General features: G+C 55.0%; 9 protein-coding genes across 9 annotated transcripts; 7 read left to right on the top strand and 2 right to left on the bottom strand.

The window, feature by feature from the left end:
* Positions 1-2343: 2343 nt before the first annotated feature.
* ASPACDRAFT_44779 (GFA family protein) lies at positions 2344-2997 on the top strand (the record flags this gene model as incomplete). Its single annotated transcript, XM_020201481.1, has 5 exons — positions 2344-2426; positions 2503-2531; positions 2619-2728; positions 2785-2810; positions 2865-2997. The coding sequence occupies 5 exons, from the start codon at positions 2344-2346 to the stop codon at positions 2995-2997; spliced, it is 381 nt and encodes a 126-aa protein (XP_020054614.1).
* Positions 2998-3358: 361 nt separating this feature from the next.
* On the top strand, positions 3359-4509 carry ASPACDRAFT_1857598 (DUF202 domain-containing protein; the record flags this gene model as incomplete). The annotated part of the gene is made up of 3 exons (XM_020197560.1): positions 3359-3731; positions 3961-4244; positions 4305-4509. The coding sequence occupies 3 exons, from the start codon at positions 3359-3361 to the stop codon at positions 4368-4370; spliced, it is 723 nt and encodes a 240-aa protein (XP_020054613.1). The 3' UTR covers positions 4371-4509.
* Positions 4510-5136: 627 nt separating this feature from the next.
* Positions 5137-7812, top strand: ASPACDRAFT_11607 (putative DNA mismatch repair protein; the record flags this gene model as incomplete). The annotated part of the gene is made up of 3 exons (XM_020195958.2): positions 5137-5543; positions 5607-5989; positions 6038-7812. The coding sequence occupies 3 exons, from the start codon at positions 5137-5139 to the stop codon at positions 7810-7812; spliced, it is 2565 nt and encodes an 854-aa protein (XP_020054612.1).
* A 387-nt stretch (positions 7813-8199) lies between these two features.
* Positions 8200-9306, top strand: ASPACDRAFT_44776 (DUF1295 domain protein; the record flags this gene model as incomplete). The annotated part of the gene is made up of 2 exons (XM_020201480.1): positions 8200-8891; positions 8979-9306. 2 exons carry the CDS (start codon positions 8200-8202, stop codon positions 9304-9306), a joined length of 1020 nt encoding a protein of 339 aa, XP_020054611.1.
* A 170-nt stretch (positions 9307-9476) lies between these two features.
* ASPACDRAFT_31411 (D-isomer specific 2-hydroxyacid dehydrogenase family protein) lies at positions 9477-10801 on the bottom strand (the record flags this gene model as incomplete). The annotated part of the gene is made up of 4 exons (XM_020199812.1): positions 9477-10051; positions 10139-10422; positions 10503-10569; positions 10654-10801. 4 exons carry the CDS (start codon positions 10799-10801, stop codon positions 9477-9479), a joined length of 1074 nt encoding a protein of 357 aa, XP_020054610.1.
* Positions 10802-12249: 1448 nt separating this feature from the next.
* Positions 12250-13278, top strand: ASPACDRAFT_61797 (uncharacterized protein; the record flags this gene model as incomplete). Its single annotated transcript, XM_020203702.1, has 1 exon — positions 12250-13278. The coding sequence occupies one exon, from the start codon at positions 12250-12252 to the stop codon at positions 13276-13278; it is 1029 nt and encodes a 342-aa protein (XP_020054609.1).
* Positions 13279-13824: 546 nt separating this feature from the next.
* Positions 13825-14782, top strand: ASPACDRAFT_44773 (uncharacterized protein; the record flags this gene model as incomplete). Its single annotated transcript, XM_020201479.1, has 2 exons — positions 13825-14458; positions 14553-14782. The coding sequence occupies 2 exons, from the start codon at positions 13825-13827 to the stop codon at positions 14780-14782; spliced, it is 864 nt and encodes a 287-aa protein (XP_020054608.1).
* Positions 14783-15018: 236 nt separating this feature from the next.
* On the bottom strand, positions 15019-16936 carry ASPACDRAFT_1871760 (uncharacterized protein). Its single transcript, XM_020197977.1, has 3 exons — positions 16607-16936; positions 16155-16552; positions 15019-16104 (listed from the first exon to the last, which is right to left on the bottom strand). Exons 1-3 carry the CDS (start codon positions 16904-16906, stop codon positions 15099-15101), a joined length of 1704 nt encoding a protein of 567 aa, XP_020054607.1. The 5' UTR covers positions 16907-16936; the 3' UTR covers positions 15019-15098.
* Positions 16937-17998: 1062 nt separating this feature from the next.
* On the top strand, positions 17999-19375 carry ASPACDRAFT_53230 (uncharacterized protein; the record flags this gene model as incomplete). Its single annotated transcript, XM_020202715.1, has 4 exons — positions 17999-18024; positions 18086-18291; positions 18410-18724; positions 18846-19375. The coding sequence occupies 4 exons, from the start codon at positions 17999-18001 to the stop codon at positions 19373-19375; spliced, it is 1077 nt and encodes a 358-aa protein (XP_020054606.1).
* Between the last annotated feature and the right edge of the window lie 152 nt (positions 19376-19527).

Genomic DNA, 19527 nt, shown 5'->3' with positions numbered 1-19527 from the left:
CGGCAGTGCTTTTTCCAGTGGACCTGGATCCCACTTACAGAGCACTTCATGGGCCTATGTTCATTGACATGATGTTCTGTATAGACCTCCCTCCCTCCCATCTCCCCTTTTTTTCTTTTTAAAGAGATTGAAAAAAACTTAAAAAAAAACTTACCGTCTAGTTGTCATCGAAAGATATCGATGCTAACTTATTCCATATTCCGAGGTGTAAAAACTTATACCTACCTGTCTTCTGGCTGTAGTCGATTTGCAGCTAGAGGGGATCTAATCAGATGGGGGGCAACTTGCAAAAGTCTTCGATAGTGCAGTAGATAATACCTAGAGATGTTACAACATTTTCGTGATGCTGTAAGATGGAGCATAAATAGTCTTTACATGGTCTAACGTCATTAATACAGCATTTTTCCAATTGTAGGACCCGTGGGACATATTTGTGGTAGAGATCCGGGATTGAATGTTCGTTGTTAGTATTGATTATGATAAGTTCGTATTAGGTGCCCGTATCAGATGCTCACTTTAGATTTCTGTATACCTTACCCAACAAAATGCGCACTTTAAAGCTTATCGAATGTGGGAAGCTTCGGAGACTTTCATTCCCAGTGATATATTATGGCCTAGAAGAATTGGTAAAAGTCCTACTGTCAAAATGATATCAGTCCCAACATATGCTAGTATATTTCTCAATTCCAGTCATGATATCACCATGTACAGTTACTACATATGTTTTGTGCTTTCCTGTATCTCTTTGTTCACAACAAGAGAAATTGTTGCCTCTGGAAACAGTCTATATCAGCTTCACAATACAGGCTTTTTTTGGAAATATACGGGTCCAGCACTTTAGGATTGACATCAGCTCAGCAACAAAAGAAGAACAAGCCAGTCGCAGTCAACGTTATTTGGATTCTGTCAAAGCTACCTCCAAAGGGCGCAATGCTCATCATCATCAACCTTGAGCCTAGTTTCAGGCAGAAGTCAGTTGGAACAAGAAACCGCCGTATTGTTACGTTGTCAATGGGGGAAGCACATAGGCAGTTGCTATATGTGATCTCAATGACTTCGCTTTAAGTGCTTCCTAGGCTTCTTTTTATTCTATAAAGCATAGTATACAGTATGCAGTTCGTCTTAGAAAAGCCTTCCTCATGTTTACTGATATACCAAGTATAATATGCATTATCTTAGGGAGCTTTTGGTGAAATTACCGCAGGCGGTGGTCAACGGCTACTGCACTACTAAGCTACAGAGCCCTGCTATGAACCCAGATTATGAATCGGTCATACCCACGCGGCTTCATCATCCTTCAGCCCCGTGCTAAAGCATGGTTTCAAGTCCGGGTTGCTGAAATGATCGGGCGAAGCGTGTAAGTTGTGACGGCGGGATCCGATGACCCTGTATGACATGGGTCTTACTATTTTTTTGCATCCCGGCATCGTTATTTGGGGAGCTCGCTGTGTCAGAAGATGCAGTTTTGTAACTATTGTTCAAGGATGCTGAGACTGGAGTTTCTAGAGGAAATTGCCCTGGTCATAGAGACCAAGGTGAGATTGAAAGATTGCCTTAAACAGGATCATACACTTCAATCGTTTCTCTGTCCTAGCCATCATGTATGAAAGGTCAAGGGCGATCGTGTAGGATGAATATATCATTCGAAGTATTCACTAGGACTTTTGCTGGGTGACCAAAGTTGTCTACTCTTATTGCTGGAACACATACATAGCTCTGCTTGTAGAGGGAAATATGTTAGTCAGCTATGCTCATCCCGAATTGGCGGCGCTTTGCGCCGGGTGGCCGTGATGACGTCACCATGAACTGGCATGCGGAACAAATGCCGAATCCCCGCTGCCAGGGATAATATGTGCATTCGGCACAATCCATGTTCATGTCATGTTATCTTTAGCGTAGACAGTCGCACAGGCTGTCAGATGTTTCCACAGCCATTGCCTGAGAGGAAATGATGAGCTTAAGTCTGGGCCGGCTGTGAGACCCACCTTCAGAGCATCATTTTGGTTACTCAGTTTTGTAGGCATTTCAGAAGAGCAAGCATAGCAGCACCTTCGGGCGGGCTCATGGCTCGGCACGAGTCAAAAATTAGTGCTGGCCGACCAGCGGAATACACAAAACCTCAAATCTCAGATCACAGATGCACCCGTGCTTCGACTTGCGCTTATAAATCCACGTCAGGGAAATGAGCCGAAGCAAGGTTGAGGGCAGTCCCCACTGTAGCAAGTAAAACAGACCGTCGCACACACAACAGATAACTCACCGCAGATGGAACCTATAAAGTCTTTCGGCTCACTCCACTCTCTCCAGCAACGTTAACGGTCCTGAATTGCAACAGCCATCAAAATGCCTTATATCGGTCAATGCAATTGTGCGAGCGTGCGCATCTCCTTACCCCAACCGCCTGCCAATTCGGTGATATGCCATTGGTAGGTAGCTGTACATCTAGAACTCCCCCCACCGCTGGGGTCATTTGTATGTGTACCGCTGACGCGCGCTGGATAGCACGAACTGTAAAAAAGCCGGGGGCGGACGTGAGTTTCTCCCCAAAGCTTAGCTGCCTTGGCGTTTTCGTTCTCTTGCTGCGTGTTCGGTGCTAACTCGGTGCCAACTTCTAAAAGTCTTCTCGGTCAATTATCTCGTTGATGAAAATGACATGACCGTGGAGGATCCCAATGAGGTGAAGAAGGTTTATCAGGACCCGAACACTCGGTCTGGGAATAAGATCTCGGTATGTTTTCGTTGGACACGGTTTGTCCGCGGCTATGGCTGATGCTAGGATTGCAGCGCCATTTCTGTTCAAGCTGTGGGAGGTAAGTCGACCCTTGCTACGGTCGACAGGAACGAGCCATGCTCATCTAAGATAGTCCGTTGTATACGCTCACGCCTGGAAGGCCCGGGAAGGCATTCTTGAAGGCGCCGTTGTTCGAGAGCATTGCTCCTCCGAGTATGGCGGTGTTTGAGGAGAAGCAGGAGGCGTGGGCTAAGGTTCATCTGTGATGATGGTGTGTATGTTGATTGTAGAGTGGTAATTGGGTGCGCAGGTGTAGGGAACCAGAGTTGAACCCAGATCTACCGTCTAGGTACTAGATGTTTTAGCTGTACGTACCATGGATGAGCGATGGAACGATAAGAGTGGAAATCCCAGATAAGAAATCCGGCTTTTGCCAAAACGCGGGGGATCGGAGGGAAGCCCAGGGTGGGTGACACATCATCCATCAATCATCGCATTCGCCGACTCCCTCCGACCGACCGGGGAAGATCTTCGTCGGGGCCAGAGAATGCAGAACCTTTCTCGCCCACACAACCCTTACTGAATTCTTAGGAAATGTCGTACAGATCTCTTTAGACTTCATTCCCAATGGCTGAAGTACGCGAGCACCACGTCGAAGATAACCACGCCAACACCGTGGCAGGTCGCGACGAAAATCCCCCAACTGAAACGGCGGTCAACACCGCCGAACACCGTCGCGAGAGCCATAGCGACGACGACAGCGACCGCGATGCATTCGAACTGCGCAACGTTTCGACGCAAGACGTGGACGAGGCCGGCTTTTCCACCGATTCAATCTCCTCCGGGGAATACCGCGTCAGGACGCTCCGAACGGTCTCTCAGGCCACTCAGACTCAGCGCAGTCGGGAGTCACGCAAGGGGGCCTGGGGGCGTCTCGAACGCTTCTGGACGCGAAATGTGGTGCTGACCGTGCCACAACGGAGTAATCGGGATCATTTTGGTGAGATGCATTCTTCCTCATTCGTTTTTGTATAGTTGTCTGGGATTATTTAATTTATACGGAGTGCTTAACTCGTATTCAATGATCGCCGCGCTAAAATGACGGAATCCCATATGGCGATTGCACCACCCCAACCCACGCTGCAGCGAATAGCCCACCACCATCGATCGATTGTTCAAGTGATCAATATCTATTATGCACACACAACTAACCTGGAGTTCTATACCAGCATTGGAACGAACTTTCTTGGCGTATATCCGCACCTCCGTCATGGTCGCCATGCAGGGCGTGCTGATCGCGCAATTGTTCCGCCTTCAGCACATGGCCTCCCCGGATCTGGCGCTGGGGTTCTACGAGGTGGGCGTGCCGCTCTCCGTGACCTGCTACGGGGCGGCCATTGTCATCGCTTCCCTGGGCGCGTATCGCTTCTGGAAGCAGCAGAATATGGTGGCCTTGGGCACGGTTTACGCTGGGGGGTGGGAGCTGAATCTGATTGGGATACTGATCGGCTTGGTGAGTCTATCTCGCACTTCTGGTGGATTGCGGTTCTGATATGATGATTTTTGAATTTAGATCATCCTGACGACTTTTATTGTATCGATCATTATCACGGTGCAGTTGGACAATCTCGATGACTGATGATGCTTGATGCCAAATTTTCTCTTCGGGCAGATCGCTTTCATGATCACAAGTGTCTGCGCCATGTTCACGATTTTCTGTTCTATAGCCACTATAAAAAGTGTTTGTTATGTGTTGATTTTCTCGGCGCAAGACGTCGGATTCTAGCAAAGAATACGCATGCTCGGATTAGTCGATATACCTGGTTTCCGGATTGTGTAACACCTTTAAAAGAGTCATGGCTCATCTGCCTTGATTGGCCTACAAGAAGACGTTGAGAGCGACAGACTTCACGCGAAGATACTTTCTCTTTTACCTCCCCCCGTTTTTGTAGACTCTCTCCCTTATGCCGAGACAGAGCCGATGGTTGTAACGGGCTTGCGAAACCACAGCTTTGGATCTCCGATTTTGGGCCGCGAATCTCAACTTTGCCAGTTACTTAGTACACTGACTATGAAGAATTGCCGCTCAATACTGTCGTTATGGGTTCAAGGCATGGAGAAAAGCACTGTGAAGAGGACACAACCTATGGGCTTCGTAGCATGCCCGGCGAGCAGAGCTTTGGGTGACTGACTAAGCGAATCTGACCCGATGGGGATTAGTGTGCGTGGAGATACCGAGCATCTTCTGTTCGCCTTCAGGAACAACTTGGAACAAACAATATACCATTGCAGCAACCGCATCAAGAGCATCTTATCTTCTATATACCTTGCATCTGTTCAATCACGCCCATATACTCTAATTATCTTACCAGTATGACCTCTTAACCTGTTCGAGGACAAGAGAAATGCCAATCGCGGCGCTCCCTCCAACAACCGCACGGGCGATCGGCTCGGCGTCCGTCATCTCCGACCCCTGCTCGATTGTTAAGGAGCTGTTGGACAACGCCCTCGACGCATCAGCCACTTCTTTGACAATCGAGATCTCGCAGAACACTGTCGATGTGGTGCAAGTCAAAGACAACGGGACCGGCATCCCGAGCGAAGACCACCCATTCGTCTGCAGACGCTCCTTCACCAGTAAGATTCAGACCGTGGAAGATCTCCGGCATGTCGGAGGAACATGGCTGGGCTTCCGCGGCGAAGCGCTCGCCAGTGCTGCCGAGGTCTCCAGCAGCGTGGTCGTGACAACCAGAGTTGAGAACGACTCGGTCGGCTACGTGCTCAAGTATGGTCGAGACGGGGAACTGATCAGGTAAGTACGTTGTCCAAGTTCGTTATGTCGAGGGGGTGAGGAATACTGAAAATCCGCTGGCAGTACGCAGCGCACGGCGCACCCGGTGGGAACAGCCGTTCGCATCGCGGATCTCTTCAAGCACATACCCGTGCGACGGCAGACGGCCTCGAATAACGCCGCCAAGACGCTGGTCCGCATCAAAAAGCTGGTCCAGGCCTATGCCTTGGCGCAGCCTGCGAAGCGGCTGTCCCTCAAAGTACTGAGGGCGAAGAACGAGAGCAACAACTGGATGTACGCGCCAGGCAAGGATGCGACTCTCTCGGACGCCGCCTTCAAGGTGGTGGGTAAGGATGTTGCCTCGAACTGTGTTGTGAGGGAATGGGGAGATGATCCTCCCGCTGGCATAGAGAAAGAGACCGGACGGCACTATCATTTGACCGCGCTTCTCCCGGACCCAGAGCTTGGTATGTGTTTCGTAGACTATATTCGGAGTTTTGACTAACTTTTGCCAGATATTGCGCAAACCAGCAACTCGGGTCAGTACATCAGCATTGATGGTAGACCGCTGTCGGCTGCGAGAGGTCTCGGTCAAGACATTGCGAAGTTGTTCAAGTCTTATATAAAATACGCAGCGAGTTATTGGCAGGGCCAATCGAATGTTACTGACCCGTTTCTGTGTCTGCATATCCGCTGTCAGGAAGCGACTTATGATGTCAACATCGAGCCTGCGAAGGATGATGTCTTGCTTGAAGACCCGCAGGAGCTGCTTTCCGCTGTGGAGGACTTGCTTCGCGGTATCTACGGAGGACAAACTGAATCCACCGAGCAGCCACGCTCTTTGCAAAAAGGAAAAGCGCCGGTCAGAGAGTCGAATGGGTTTGACTTGCTTTTGGCTCGCAAGGACCCGACCGAGGCTACGCAGAGTACAACAACGAGCAGTCACCCGCCGGGGTTCATGTCAGCACATTCGATGCCGAAAGCCACGCCACCGTCTACCGATGCATCTCATACGTCCGATTTGAACAACATAAGACGGAAGCGTTTGGAAGCGCTGAACCCATGGTCTTTCACGAAGTTGAATGTACTCAGCGGCTCTTCTAGGACTTCGTCACATACTCAGTCAACCTACGAAGCCATCGGCGACAACTTTGCAGAGAGTCGCAGGAACTCATTAGAGTCGCGACCTGCTCATTCACCAGAGTCGCTTCTTCCGAGCCCGTCCGCATCGAGCACGAGCACGCTGGCCATCTCTCCGTCACGAGCTCAGATTTCCCCCATTAGACTACAGGCTTCGCGCAGTCCCCCAGAGCACAATACTCACGAAAGTGTGAAACGTGCAATGCGGGATCGTGACAGAGAGCGTTACGGAAATGGATCGCTTGACACCTGGTTTGGAAAGACTACGCAAGTGGCGATGTCCCGATTGGAGGCCTCAGGGCAGCCACGCGAGGAACCAGAGGAGCCTTCTTTGGCGAACTTAGCAGCCCAGCGTTTCGAAGCGTCCAATACAACCTTCCAGGAACCACAAAATTCCGCCGACGATGTACCTGACAGCCCCACTGCGGCGACAGCAATGTCGCAGGTCCTGGATCGCTCCCCATCAGCAACCGAAGATACGGAGATCCAGGGCAATCACCGCGGACTTCCAGTCCTCGAACGATGGTCCTCGAGGCTTCATCAATTGTCTAGGGATAGTCAAAACGAACTTGAGAAAGCACTGGACTTCGAACGCCGGAAGCGCGATGCCATACAGGAGCGGCGTAAACAGCTCCAGAGCAGTCAGGCCACGTCTACCGCCCGCTCACCGCACCTGAACCGATACCTCAATGCGCGAGCTGCTCTCAGCTCCAATCCAGCGATCGGCCATCCTCATGATATGGTCGAGCTGGAGCAGACAAACAGACCCGTGCTGTCTCCACATGACCCGAGGTCATACCTGATACGCTACCGCGCGCAGAACGCGACCTCGGACGGGACGTCGAAACCCAAGCGAATCAGCACTAACAAGCTACCATTTGAGAATATCCCAGAGGAGCACGCACTTTTTGATACGGGTGTGACAGTATCGACAGATGTCTCACGGCTCTTGAAACTGGCTAAAGGAATGAGCCCAGAACCCTTATACACGGATCCCGTGACTGGGACGGACACGTCGAGTATTTTCGCGACCGACTCACCAATTGATCTATGGACCCAGCGTCTAAATGAATTGATACGAGCCAGATATAGAGAAGCACAACCGAATGTTCTTCCATTGCGTTTCAATTTCTCATCTCCATCTCAATGATCTAATGATCGCCAAGCATACTTATACAGCATCACCTATACCAGCATTTGTCACACACGCATAATTAGCTCATGTTTCACATTTCCTTGCAGCTGGCTGCTTATATTGCGCTATAATTTGCAATAGAAATTATTTCATCTAATTACACACATACATACCTGCGGATCAAGCTTCCAAGTTGTACTGCCGAGCTCCAACCCTGGCATTGGCCAATTCGGGACGAGCAAGGAAGTGACAATACGACGTCATCACCACGTTACATAATACTGACATCAACAGCCTACCCCAGACTTCGTTTATAACCAACTCCCTCCCCCAGATTCACACGAATTCTTTTTTTCTCTTCGCTCAGACTAAATCCCTGATACAACCACAACAATCGCGACCATGAATCTCACGGGGTCAGGTTCGCCGTTAGCGCAGGCGGACCGTCTCCGCAGCCCCGGACTCGCTACTGGCGAGCTGGGCATCCTGCGCTCGACCATCCTCCCCTCGTTCGCGCTGCACACGACCCTTGACCTGGCGGCGTGGGCGGCGTCGCGCGCGACCGACAAAGCCGAGCTCAAGGATTGGAACTGGCCAGCCAGCCAGGTGATCAACGCCTGGTGGAGCGCCGTGGGCCACCAAGTCTTCTATAATAACGTCTCCCCGCAAACCGCCTGGCGCGCCCTCTCCTGGACCGACAAGACCCTCCTCTCGCTCGTGACCGCCTGGGGCACGCGGCTGTTCGCGCGCATCGCCTCGCGCACCCTGCGCCGCGGCGCCGACGACGCCCGCTACGTGCAGCTCAAGAAGCAGAAGCCCGTCGGCTTCTGGAAGGAGATGCTCTGGAAGCAGTACCTGCCGGAGGCCGCGTTGCTGACGCTGATCAGCTTGCCCTTCACCCTGCCCTTCCGGCTGACGAGCCCCAGCGTCGCGTTGGACACGGACGTGCAGGCCGCGCTGCGCGCCTTCGGCGTGGGGCTGTTCGGCGCCGGGTTCGCGCTCGAGGTCCTGGCCGACGAGCAGATGGAGGCGCACCGCGCCGAGAGGACGGATCTGTGCCGCACTGGCGTGTGGAGTATCGTTAGACATCCCAAGTATGATTCCTAGCCCCTGCGCCCAATCTCAATTTTCTTTCATAGATGAGGGGGAGAAAGCAACCAGCTAACCATGTTTTGCGGCAGCTACCTCGGCGACACCCTCGTGCACCTGGGCTTCGCCTTCATCAACTGTGCCACCAACTTCAACCCGCTCGTCATCCTGGGCCCCCTGACCAACTACGTCTTCCTGCGCTTCATCGGCGGCGACAAGATGACCGAGGCCAGCCAGGAGGAGCGCTACAAGACCGAGGACCTGCACAAGTACGACCAGCTTCAGGAGTGGAAGAGCAAGAAGAACAGCTTCTGGCCCGGGTTCAAGGAGATCGTCAACCCGTGGACGTGGGCGGTCGTCGGCTTCGGGGTTGTGGGTGTTGTGGTCGAGGAGGGCCTTCGTGGCTTGCTCACTAAATAGTTTTCTTTCTTCTTTCCTCATGTGTGTTTCCTTCTTCGATGTACTCTGTACGACGGCAATGATCATGTAATCTATTCTTTATATCTTAATTGAATCACAGAAAAAAGAAAAATCCCTTCACATGACCTCTCCCGTCTTGGAATTGCATTTCCGTTGGAAAAATGCAATGTTCAATACCCTTTCCCGCGTTTGTACTCATTCAAAATCCCTTCCCCGCGCGCCAAGCGCCCCAGATTCTCCTTCAGGATATCCAACGACCGCGGAATATACTCCAACCCAGCGCCGCTGATATGCGGACTGATCTGCACGTTCGGCGCCTCCCACAGCGGATCGTCCGCGGGCAAGGGTTCGGGATCCGTGACATCCAGCGCGGCGCCACCGAGGACGCCCTCGCGCAGCGCGGCCACCAACGCGGTCTGGTCGAGGATCTTGCCGCGGGCGATGTTCGTGACGAAGGGTGGACTCTGTGCATGCGCCGCCAGCAGCCGGAACTCGTCCGCGCCCAGCAGATGCGTCGTCTGCGGGGTCAGCGGCAGCGCGACGACGAGGTGGTCCAGCCCCAGCGCCAGGAACGCGTGGATCGACGCCCGATCCGTGCCGTGGTGCCACGAGACCGGAATCGTGCCCTCGCGGTCCCCCGTGCCGGGCACGATGTACCCCGTATCGACGCGGGAGGCGGGCGTCGGTCGTGGGGAGGCCGTGTAGGCGTGCACTTGCATGCCGAGGGCGGAGGCGACGCGGCCGACTTTTGCACACATTAGCTAGATATCAGCTATATATACCTCCCGCTAAAGCCGGGGGTTTGTTTTTTTGTGGGGGAGGGGCAACGTACTCTGCCGCCCGATACTCCCGTACCCCAGAATCCCGACCTTCCGGCCGACCTGGTCGTGGACCCCGCTCATCCACTCCCCGTACTTGCCCCAGTGGTGGCGCTCCTGGCTCTTGTAGATATTGACGAACCGCCGCGAGGCCACGAGCCAGTTCATGATCACCCACTCGGCGATCGGGGGCCCGTGGATCCCCGAGCTGGACGTCAGCGGGATCTGCGTGGTCTGGACAATCGGGTGCGTCATGATGTGGTCGAGGCCGGCGGAGAAGAAGTGGATGAGCTTGACGCTGTTCCTGACGTTAGATTGGAGGAATGATTCTTTGGGGGAAGGATGTCGTAGTGACAAGGAGAAGGGACAGCCACGTACTTGCGCACATCTTCGACGTTGGGGAGGTTGCTGAACGTCACGATGTGGGTGGCTCTTTGGGCGTATTCTGCGAGGTGGGAGGTCAGCATTTGGCATAATAATAACACTCTCGATGATCTAGAAAGTCTCTCGAAGAGAGTTGCAAGCATACCGGTGGGAATCGGGGTGAAGTTCTCAAGCTTCAAATAGGTGATATCCGCGTGGGCGAACTTAGCCTGGATCTCTTCGAGGAGAGCGGGCGAGAAGTCGCTGGCGTTGGTGATGAGGATCCGGTCTTGGGCTAGAGGTGCGTCTCCCATTGTGAATTGTGATTGTGAGTTTGAAGACATGAAGGATTCAGGAAGTGTCGAGCGTCAATGTGGGAGTGGACGTGAGGGGTTTAGATTGCGCCATTGACTCGGTTTCTGGCGCTCTTTTCCCTTTTTTCCTTATCGCCGGCAATTGCGACGATTTCCTTTTGAGGATGCTTGACAGGCCTCCCGGGGAGAGGGGGATTACTAAGCGCGGGGAACGGTTGAGATAAGCCCGCCGGCGTCTTTCTTTCTCTTATCGCTCGATCGTTCTTGGCTCGCTCCTCCGTATCTTCTTTCTCTTGCGCTCCTCGGTCGCTCTTCTTGATAGAACTCCGTTGGCATCATGGAAGATGTTGGTGTTGCGATGGAGGTTAATCTCTCGGTCAGTCACAAGTTACAATTGCCGATGGGATGCGGGTCGTCAATTAATCTATTCTTCCAGTGTCGAAACATGCCGTCCCGCCCACTTCCGGTTAACGATGCCACCGCAACAAACATGACAGAAGTACGTCGCTTAAAAGACTGGTTCATGACCAGTTCACGAAAATGTGATCGACGGTGGACAGCACACTTCACTCCCTCGAATCGCTTGGACTTCCCATCCTCCAATCTGACAGGCGCCTATCCGTGGTTCATCCAGCTTAGTGCTTGCAGAATGGGGCCGGGAGCTCCAGCCCGCCCCGTGGCTGATCGTTGCCTCGCAGACTCGGACAGTGGCCGTCTCTTTTGGAGTGATCGATACGGCGGCCATGGCCGAAAAATCCTTGCTAGCGCGAAGCCTGCTCCAGACTGTCGAGTCTAGGTCCGTATCGCGAGTCATCTGCCCATTCACCCTTAACCCGCACAAACCCATTGTGATTCTCGTGTGGTCGACGGGCTAATCAGCTTCGTTCAAGCTACTGCGCTGCAGACTTCGTAACTCCATGACGGCCGCGGCAAGAACACGTTCAGCTCGCCACTATCACATCTTCCTGCAGCGACCAACAAAGCCTTGTCACCCCCAACATTTGAACTCTCCTTCCATCACGAGGAAGCTCACAATTGGGTTAAATTTGCCGAACTGAGCGCGCTGAACTCGAAAACCGCACGCAATCCCCTCATTTCGTGCCGAACTGCTGCTTGTCGATCCATGTGGGTCAAGGGTCCAGCCGGCCGCTTAAATTGCCTCGACGCTGCAGGTCTTGGACGCCGTCAAGCACCAATGAAGGGCCAGCCGGCTTCTCTATCTTGCACTGCCATGCGCACGAACACCACGGGAGTAGCGCCATTTGCAGAAAGGGGTGGCGTCCTTCAGGTGCGCCGGGCTGGATGTGTAATAATTAAACCTCCCAAGGGGGGATATCCACCCTTCCCCAAAGCTCCTTAAAACGGGCCGGTCTCCCCCTCTGGAGCGAGGGCTTTGAAGTTTTTTGTGTTTTTCGGGAGGTTCATCCCGCCCTTTCCCACCCGCCACGATGGCGCAACATCCACGCTCCGGTTTTGTTGGACGTTTTATGAATTTGTTGCCCCGTGCACAACGTGAGCAACATGAGCAGCATCATTTCCCCCCTATGACCTCACCGGGGGTTTTTCCCCCGACGACCCCTGGGATGCTGCCGGGCGGAGATTTAGAGGCAATGGGTGCCGCCGCAATGCCACCTCCTGTCCCGCCGCCGCCGTCGCCGCCGCAGCAGCAGCAACCACAACAGCACCACCACTCCTACCACCCACAGCAACAACAACAACCCCGCCACCTGACCATCTCCACCACCGACATCGGATCCCTCATTCCGCCGCAGGACAAATTACTCGTCTTCCGCGCGTTGACGGGGATCGACAGCATCCCCGCGCTAACGACACTGCAACACTACCGCCGCACGGCGCCCAACATCGGCATCTACACCCGCGTCGTCAAGGCGGAGCACTCGGCGGAGCGGCGATACCGGTTTTTTAGTGTCTTGATCAACGTGTGCCTGGGGATCCAGATCGTGGTGGCAGCGGCCCTGACGGCGCTGGGCGCCGCCAGCGGGCCGCACTCGGCGGTGACGGCATTTGGGGCGATCAATACGATCATGGCGGGGGTGCTCACGTACCTCAAGGGCTCTGGGTTGCCCGACCGGCTGAAACACTATCAGAACGAGTGGCGCAACATCCGCGAGTACATCGAGCAGCGCGAGCGCGAGCTTTGTTTGAGTGGCTGCGAGCTGGACATCCAGGAGGAGATCCACATCATCGAGTACATGTACGAGGGGGTGAAGCGCGAGATCGACCAGACGAAAAGCACGGAGAATCGGGCGGCGCCGCGCGAGGGGGGCCCGAACCGCCGGATGTTCTATCCGCAGCATAGACAGCAACAGCAACAGCCGCAGCAGGTGCAGCAGATGCAGCAGCAACAGCAACAGGGCCCGATGTATCCTCCACCGCAACCACGCTCACCGTATCCCAATGAACCGTATGTAGTGGAGAGGGTTCGGAGTCCGGCGCCGACGGAGGGCAAGCCGTGACTGTGACTACGACTGTGACTGCTGGCTGCGTTATGATGCATAGTATGACTGATAGTAATGACTTGTGCTAATTTTGAGTATGCATTATCTAATCTCTAATCATCTTTCCAACGAAGCTGGAACCTTGAAGTGTGTCAACGGGAATCCCGATCGAGTCTAGTCACTCGTGATTACCCCGATCCACGGAGCTGGTCCCTTGCCGTCGGAGCTGGTTCTTACCTCTGATAGGAGCATCTACTCCGAAGGTTGTAAGCCCAGCACAGAACGGAGTATAGGGTTGTCTGAGAAGTCATCACAACACCATCTACCAATATACATGAAGAAAGACTGGTGCCTAGCTTCACCTACAAAGAAAGAACTCCCTGAGCCTGAAGTATAAATCCGCGACCAAACCTCAACCCCACCCACAACAACCCCTCCTCAATCCATCCGAGAAAACCAGACTCCATCCATCCACCCCCAAATATCAACACACCCCTTGACCAACCCACCAACCCACCCAATCCATTACCAATGCAGAAATCCAATAAGCACACTGGCAGCATAATGCATCTCGAAACAGCCACAGAAGCCGACGCCCCCGCCCTCGCCGCCCTGTACTTCACCTGCTTCACCAACGCCGCTCACCGGCGCATCTTCCCCCCGACCCCGGAGATGCACTCGTGGTGGACCGCCAACCTCCGCCGAAAGATCGCAAGCGGCCGGAGCGTGGTGCTGAAGATGGTAGAATGGGAGGCGGAGCCGCTTCCTGCGGGGATCGGTAGTGCCGGTGAGGGGAGTGAGAGTGGGAGTGACAGCGGAGCTGCCGGAAGTGGTAGCGAGAGTGGGAGTTATGCGGGGAGTGATGATGCTACCAGACCTAGTTCAGCAGTTGGAGATGCGGATGCGGATCCAGGCGTGGAGAAAGAGAGCATGAAAGGGAAAGGGAGAATCGTCGCCTTCGCGGAGTGGGAGCTCCCTTCCCCTTCCCCTTCCCCTGCGCCTGCTCCTGCTACCCCAGTTCAAAGTCAAGATCAAGATCCGTCTCCGCCCACCCCCTCAACCCAACCCCAAGACGCAAAAGACCCCAACCTCCCACCCAATCTCGACCCCTCCGACAAAGACCTCCTGCTCCGCCTCCGCGCACAAGCTACCCGCCACCGCGAGGAGGATATGCGCGGCGTGGAAGGCGGGTATTATTGTACGTCCCTTTCCCCCCATCCCATCACTGGACCGGGGAATACCCCGGAGTACACCTTTTCTGGGCGACGAACTCATGCTAACAGCGAGGCTAGACCTCAGCATCCTCGGCACTAACCCGGCGTACCGGTCCCAAGGGCTGGGATCCCGGCTGCTGGCGTGGGGGATCGAGCGCGCGCGCGCCGAAGGGAGACAGATCTACCTGTGCGCGTCGCGGGAGGGGCGGTTGCTGTATGTGAAGCGGGGGTTCGTGAGGGTTTCGGAGGGGGAGGTGGTTGTTGAGGAGGGGGGCGAGAGGAATTGGTTTATGATTTGGCGGGGATAGATTTTTATTATCTTGGAAGAAGGAGGGGGGGGGGGTGTAGGTGTGCACATGACGTGCTGTTTATTTAATTAGAGGAGAGAGTGGCTATTTGGGCTTGTGGGTGGTTTAGGTATTGGATACGTTCATTAGGATAGACTGCTAACTGTGTTATCATTCTCGTGGAGAGAATTTCAGAGGGAAATGGATTACGGAAGGATAATTTGACACATACGACAAACATACTTCATATTTCATACTTCATACTTCGTATAACCATCCATGCCATCATAAGCTAACGCCCGCCCATTTTACTCACCTTCCCGAAAACTCCCCCAGACTAGGCAGCAGCACGACCCTTGGTCTCGGGCACGCCCATCCACGCCGCACCCATCACCACCCAGACCGCACCGGAGAACCACACCGCCGCGCCGCCGGCAGCACCGCTCTCGAACGTCGTCACGATCGACGCAATCAGCCCGAACAAGCCACCCAGGAAACCCATCACCCCGAGACCGAAGCCACGGAAGGGCGCGGCGAACAGCTCCACCGTGTACGTGGTGAGGACGGCCAGGTTGGCAGCCCCAAAGAACGACAGAATGCAGTCGAACGCCAAGAGCGCGTCGCGGGATCGCGACACCGTCGCCAGGAACATGAACAGGCCCGTCAGCACCGCAAGCACGGCCCCCGTGCGCTTGCGCCCGAGACCCTTGGCCTCGATCAGAAAGCCGGCGATGATCGGGCCGGGGATGGCGCAGATGGCCACGTACAGGTACCGGCTGTACAGATAGTCCGTGGTCACGGTGGTGGCAGTGACGGAGGCCACGCCCTTGGTGACGAGGTACGTGCTGATGTAGGTCTTGTGGAGCATGAAGGTCAGCCCGGTGACGGACCAGAGGAGGCACAGCGCGGCAAAGCCGAGAGGGCCGGCGGATGACAGCAGCGCCTTGAGGCGGGATGGCCGACGCGACCCGGGCGTGCTGGCGTCCACGGTCGAGTCGATGCGCGCGAAGGACGACTCGTCCAGCCAGGTGCGCCGCTTGTTGTAGGAGGCCATGTCCTTGACCAGCTGCGTCGCTTCGGCGTCCCGGCGTTTCGAGAGCAGGTATTTGGGCGTCTCGTGGAGGGGGAAGGCGAAGCGGCAGAGGTACAGGAACAGAGTCATGCAGCCGAAGGTCCACCACACGTACCGCCATCCCTTGTTGCTGACATAGTGGCAGGAGCTGCTGCTGCTGCCGCTGCCGCTACCGCTACCGGATCCTGTGGCGCGGGATTGGTGGGAGAGTGCTGTCGCGGTGCTGACTTCGTCGGGGCCAGTGCCGCATGTGTACTCCGCGATGAACGCCCTATGCTCGGTTAGACCAGTTTTCACGCCAGACAGAAGCAGCACACTCACCAGCCAACAGCTGACGCCACAAGCTGTCCCAGTCCCCAGAAAGCACCTTGGATGGTGACCAAGAACTGGTGCGAGGCAGGAACCGACTCCAGCAGGATCATCGCATCCACAACTTGGTTTCCAGCCACCGCAAAGCCCACAACGAATCCCACCACACAAAGACCCGTGAAGGCGGGCATTCCAGCTCCCACCAGTCCTCCCATACCCATAAGGACGACGGTGCTGGTGAAGATCCACTTGCGGCCCAGGAAGTCGGACATCCAAGGCCAGGCCGTCGCACCGGTGGTGATGCCGACAAACAAGCTGATAAACAGGTAAGCCTCCTTGTTGTATGAGTAGAAGAACTGCGCCTCGTTGGCGGCGGACGGGGCGATAATGAAGAACGACATCAGCCAGAACTAAACCGTTAGCACCCCTGACGATTCTCACGTATGGTTCAAGGTCCAACATACACTGTCCAGAAACCATCCGACACTGGTGATCACAAAGAGCAACCACTGGTACAGGCCCATGCCCATGTCCAACAAGGCTTGGTTCAAGAGCGCCGCCTTGGCCGCATAAACCGCGTCCGTGCCCGCCTGGGAAGTCGGGGTGTCGATCGTCGATCCATAGACATTGGTGTGCGGTCTGTCCGAAGGAGACTCCTTAGGGTGAGGCGCTTTCTCGACATCGGCCACCAGAGTGGAGGCAAAGGCACTCTGGGCCTCGATATTACGCTCACGAGTCACCGGCAGGACCTGTTCCGTCGCCATCTTTGTTGTGTCCAAGTTTGCAACTGGCCAGAAGGACGAGAGAGAGAAAAAAATGATAGACGTGGGCAACAGCCCACCCCGCTTTATGTAGTCCTGAGGGGCAGCTGTCGACCGGAGCCAAGCCCGACGAGTCACAGGCTTTCAATATCGAAGCATGCCTTATCTGCGGCCCAGTACGTAGAACTCGGCCGCGGAGATATTTAGCTTGCTGCTCATGGTGACTTTGAGTGATTGGTCAAGGAGTATAGCCCCTTATCGAGGGCAAGCCAAAGCGCCGTGGAGATCCCCAGCCGATTGACCCTTCGCGTGTCCCTCACGTTGCATTCAATCATCAGACGCAGGAAGTCCTTAGGGATAAGTACCAATGCCCTGCAGAAACGCACAAATCCTCAGCATTGTCTCCGTCAAGAGGATAAAACTTCATCCCGCGAGCGGAGATCGGACGCAAAGAAAGGCCCACACCCCGAGTGGATGGAGCTGGGGTCGGACATAGCCCCGGCTGTCAAATAGGAATCGGGCAGCGAGTGGAGGAGCAGCTGCACGACGGAAACACCATTGGCTGGCGTTGCTTTCTCTGCTGCCAAGATTCTCTAGATGCTGAGGGTTGCGTTGCCTCGAGGGTCGTGCCATGGTGGTCGAGTAGTGGCCCACAAGCCTTAGGTGAGTCCAAAGCTTTAAGTGAGTTTAGGTATTGAGCAGATGCGATCCATAGCATGAGCAACGCCAGCAGCCATGGTTGTCTTCCACTTTGAGGTTTGAGTGGCTGTCAAGTACAGGATCCAAGCAGACAAGAAGAATGAGGATGCAGATGCATTGCGGAATCTAAACCCAGTCAGTTTGTCGGCGGTAACCGCCGTCGGCCGAGATTGCCCCATCAGGCACCAACCCTTGCACACCTGGCACAGGCCTCAGGCCTCAACCTCAAGATGCATTATTAATCAGTATTGTAGAACAGCATCACGTCATGGGCCTATCATCTCCGCCGGCATACTATATCAAGGCCTCATTCATGCCATCCATCGAGATACACATGCCTCCGAAACCCTACCATCAAACTGATCACAAATTCACAAATAGAGCACTGGAGCCAAAATGACCCATATCCCCAAGATCTTCATGCAAGTCCACCACCCCCATTAGTCAAAAACCCCAAACTTCAACTAACCAAACCCCCACCAGCACCGGCGCAACTGGCTACATCGGCGGCGACGCCCTCTACGCCCTCGTCCAGAAGCACCCCGAGTATCAATACACCGTGCTAGTCCGCAGCGCCGAGAAAGCCCAGGCCGTGGAGGAGCAATACCCCTCCGCGCGGGTAGTCATCGGCGACCTCGACAACTCCGAGCTGTTGGAGAAGGAAAGCGCCGACGCCGATATTGTTCTCCGTACGCTCATCCCCAATCCCCAATCCTCAGCCCAGTGCACCCGCCTTGCTACGCTATGCCTACCGCCGAAAACCCAGCCGACCAATCATTAAGGATAGCTAACAAGACAGAAAAACAGACACAGCCGACGCCTCGGACCACGCGGGCGCAGCCAAGGCTATCGCCGCGGGCCTCGTCAAGGGCCACACCCCCGAGAAGCCGGGGTACTGGCTGCACACGGGCGGGACGGGGATCCTGACGTACGCAGACACGGACCGGGACGTGTTCGGCGAGGCCAGCGACAAGGTGTACGACGACTGGGACGGGGTGGACGAGCTGCTGAACTTGCCGGCGCACGCGTTCCACCGGAACGTGGACGAGATCGTGCTGGAGACGGGGGCGAAACGGGGGGATGTCGTTCGGACGGCGCTGGTGTGTCCGCCGACCATCTACGGTATGTTCCCCACGACCCATTCACGGGCCCGCACGGGCCGCAGTTCTCATCCCTTGTACTACTCATTCTTTTGTTTGAGGTCTGTACTCTGTGTGACTCTTGTTGACAAAATACCGAAAAGGAAGAGGGAGAGGCCCATCCGCCCGCCGCGGCCGGCAAGTCTACGAGCTGGCCCGCGTGACGCTCGAGCTCCAGAAAGCGCCCATCATCGGCGCGGGCAAATCCATCTGGAACAATGTGCACGTGCACGATCTCAGCGATCTGTATGTCTTGCTGGTTGAGGCGGCTGTAGCTGAAAGAGAGGGTCGTCCGCGCGATGGCAACAACGCCAGCGACGACAACGATCGCGAGCGCTGGGGCGCGCGCGCCTACTACCTCGCCGAGAATGGCGAGCATGTCTGGGGGGAGCTGTCGCGGGCGATCGCCAAGTATGCGGCTGAGCTGGGCTTGATCGGGCAGTCGAGGGCGGAGCAGATCAGCTTGGAGGAGGGGAAGAAGTTCGCTGGGTTTGAGTCGCTGAGCTGGGGGTTGAACTCGCGTGGGAGGGCGAGGAGGGCGGCCAAGGTGCTGGGGTGGACGCCTTCGCGGCCGAGTCTCGAGGCGACGCTGCCGGAGATCTTGGAGGATGAGCAGCGCAGGTTGCTGAAGTGAGATTTCTTCTCTCTGTAGGTGTGGATAAGGCTGAAGCTGAGAGAGCTCGAGGATTGGTTGAGACGGCGGGCTTCCAGGTATTTAGAGTGTAGAAAGAAGGTACATAGGAAATCATACAGGTCGACTACGCTTGACATTTCTTTGGTAGTCAG

This window comes from Aspergillus aculeatus, assembly GCF_001890905.1.
Source record: "Aspergillus aculeatus ATCC 16872 unplaced genomic scaffold ASPACscaffold_11, whole genome shotgun sequence".
Taxonomy (NCBI): domain Eukaryota; kingdom Fungi; phylum Ascomycota; class Eurotiomycetes; order Eurotiales; family Aspergillaceae; genus Aspergillus; species Aspergillus aculeatus.
Note: the sequence above shows the minus strand (reverse complement) of the source record. Positions and strands in the feature narration are given on the sequence as shown.

What these genes read in the sequence shown, in the direction of transcription:
- ASPACDRAFT_1871760 (XM_020197977.1), bottom strand. Translation starts at nt 16,906, where the DNA reads ATGGCGACGGAACAGGTCCTGCCGGTGACTCGTGAGCGTAATATCGAG. An exon ending in TCGGATGGTTTCTGGACAGT is followed by an intron (nt 16,553 to 16,606) that starts GTATGTTGGACC and finishes CTAACGGTTTAG; the next exon opens with TTCTGGCTGATGTCGTTCTT. An exon ending in GTGGCGTCAGCTGTTGGCTG is followed by an intron (nt 16,105 to 16,154) that starts GTGAGTGTGCTG and finishes AACCGAGCATAG; the next exon opens with GGCGTTCATCGCGGAGTACA.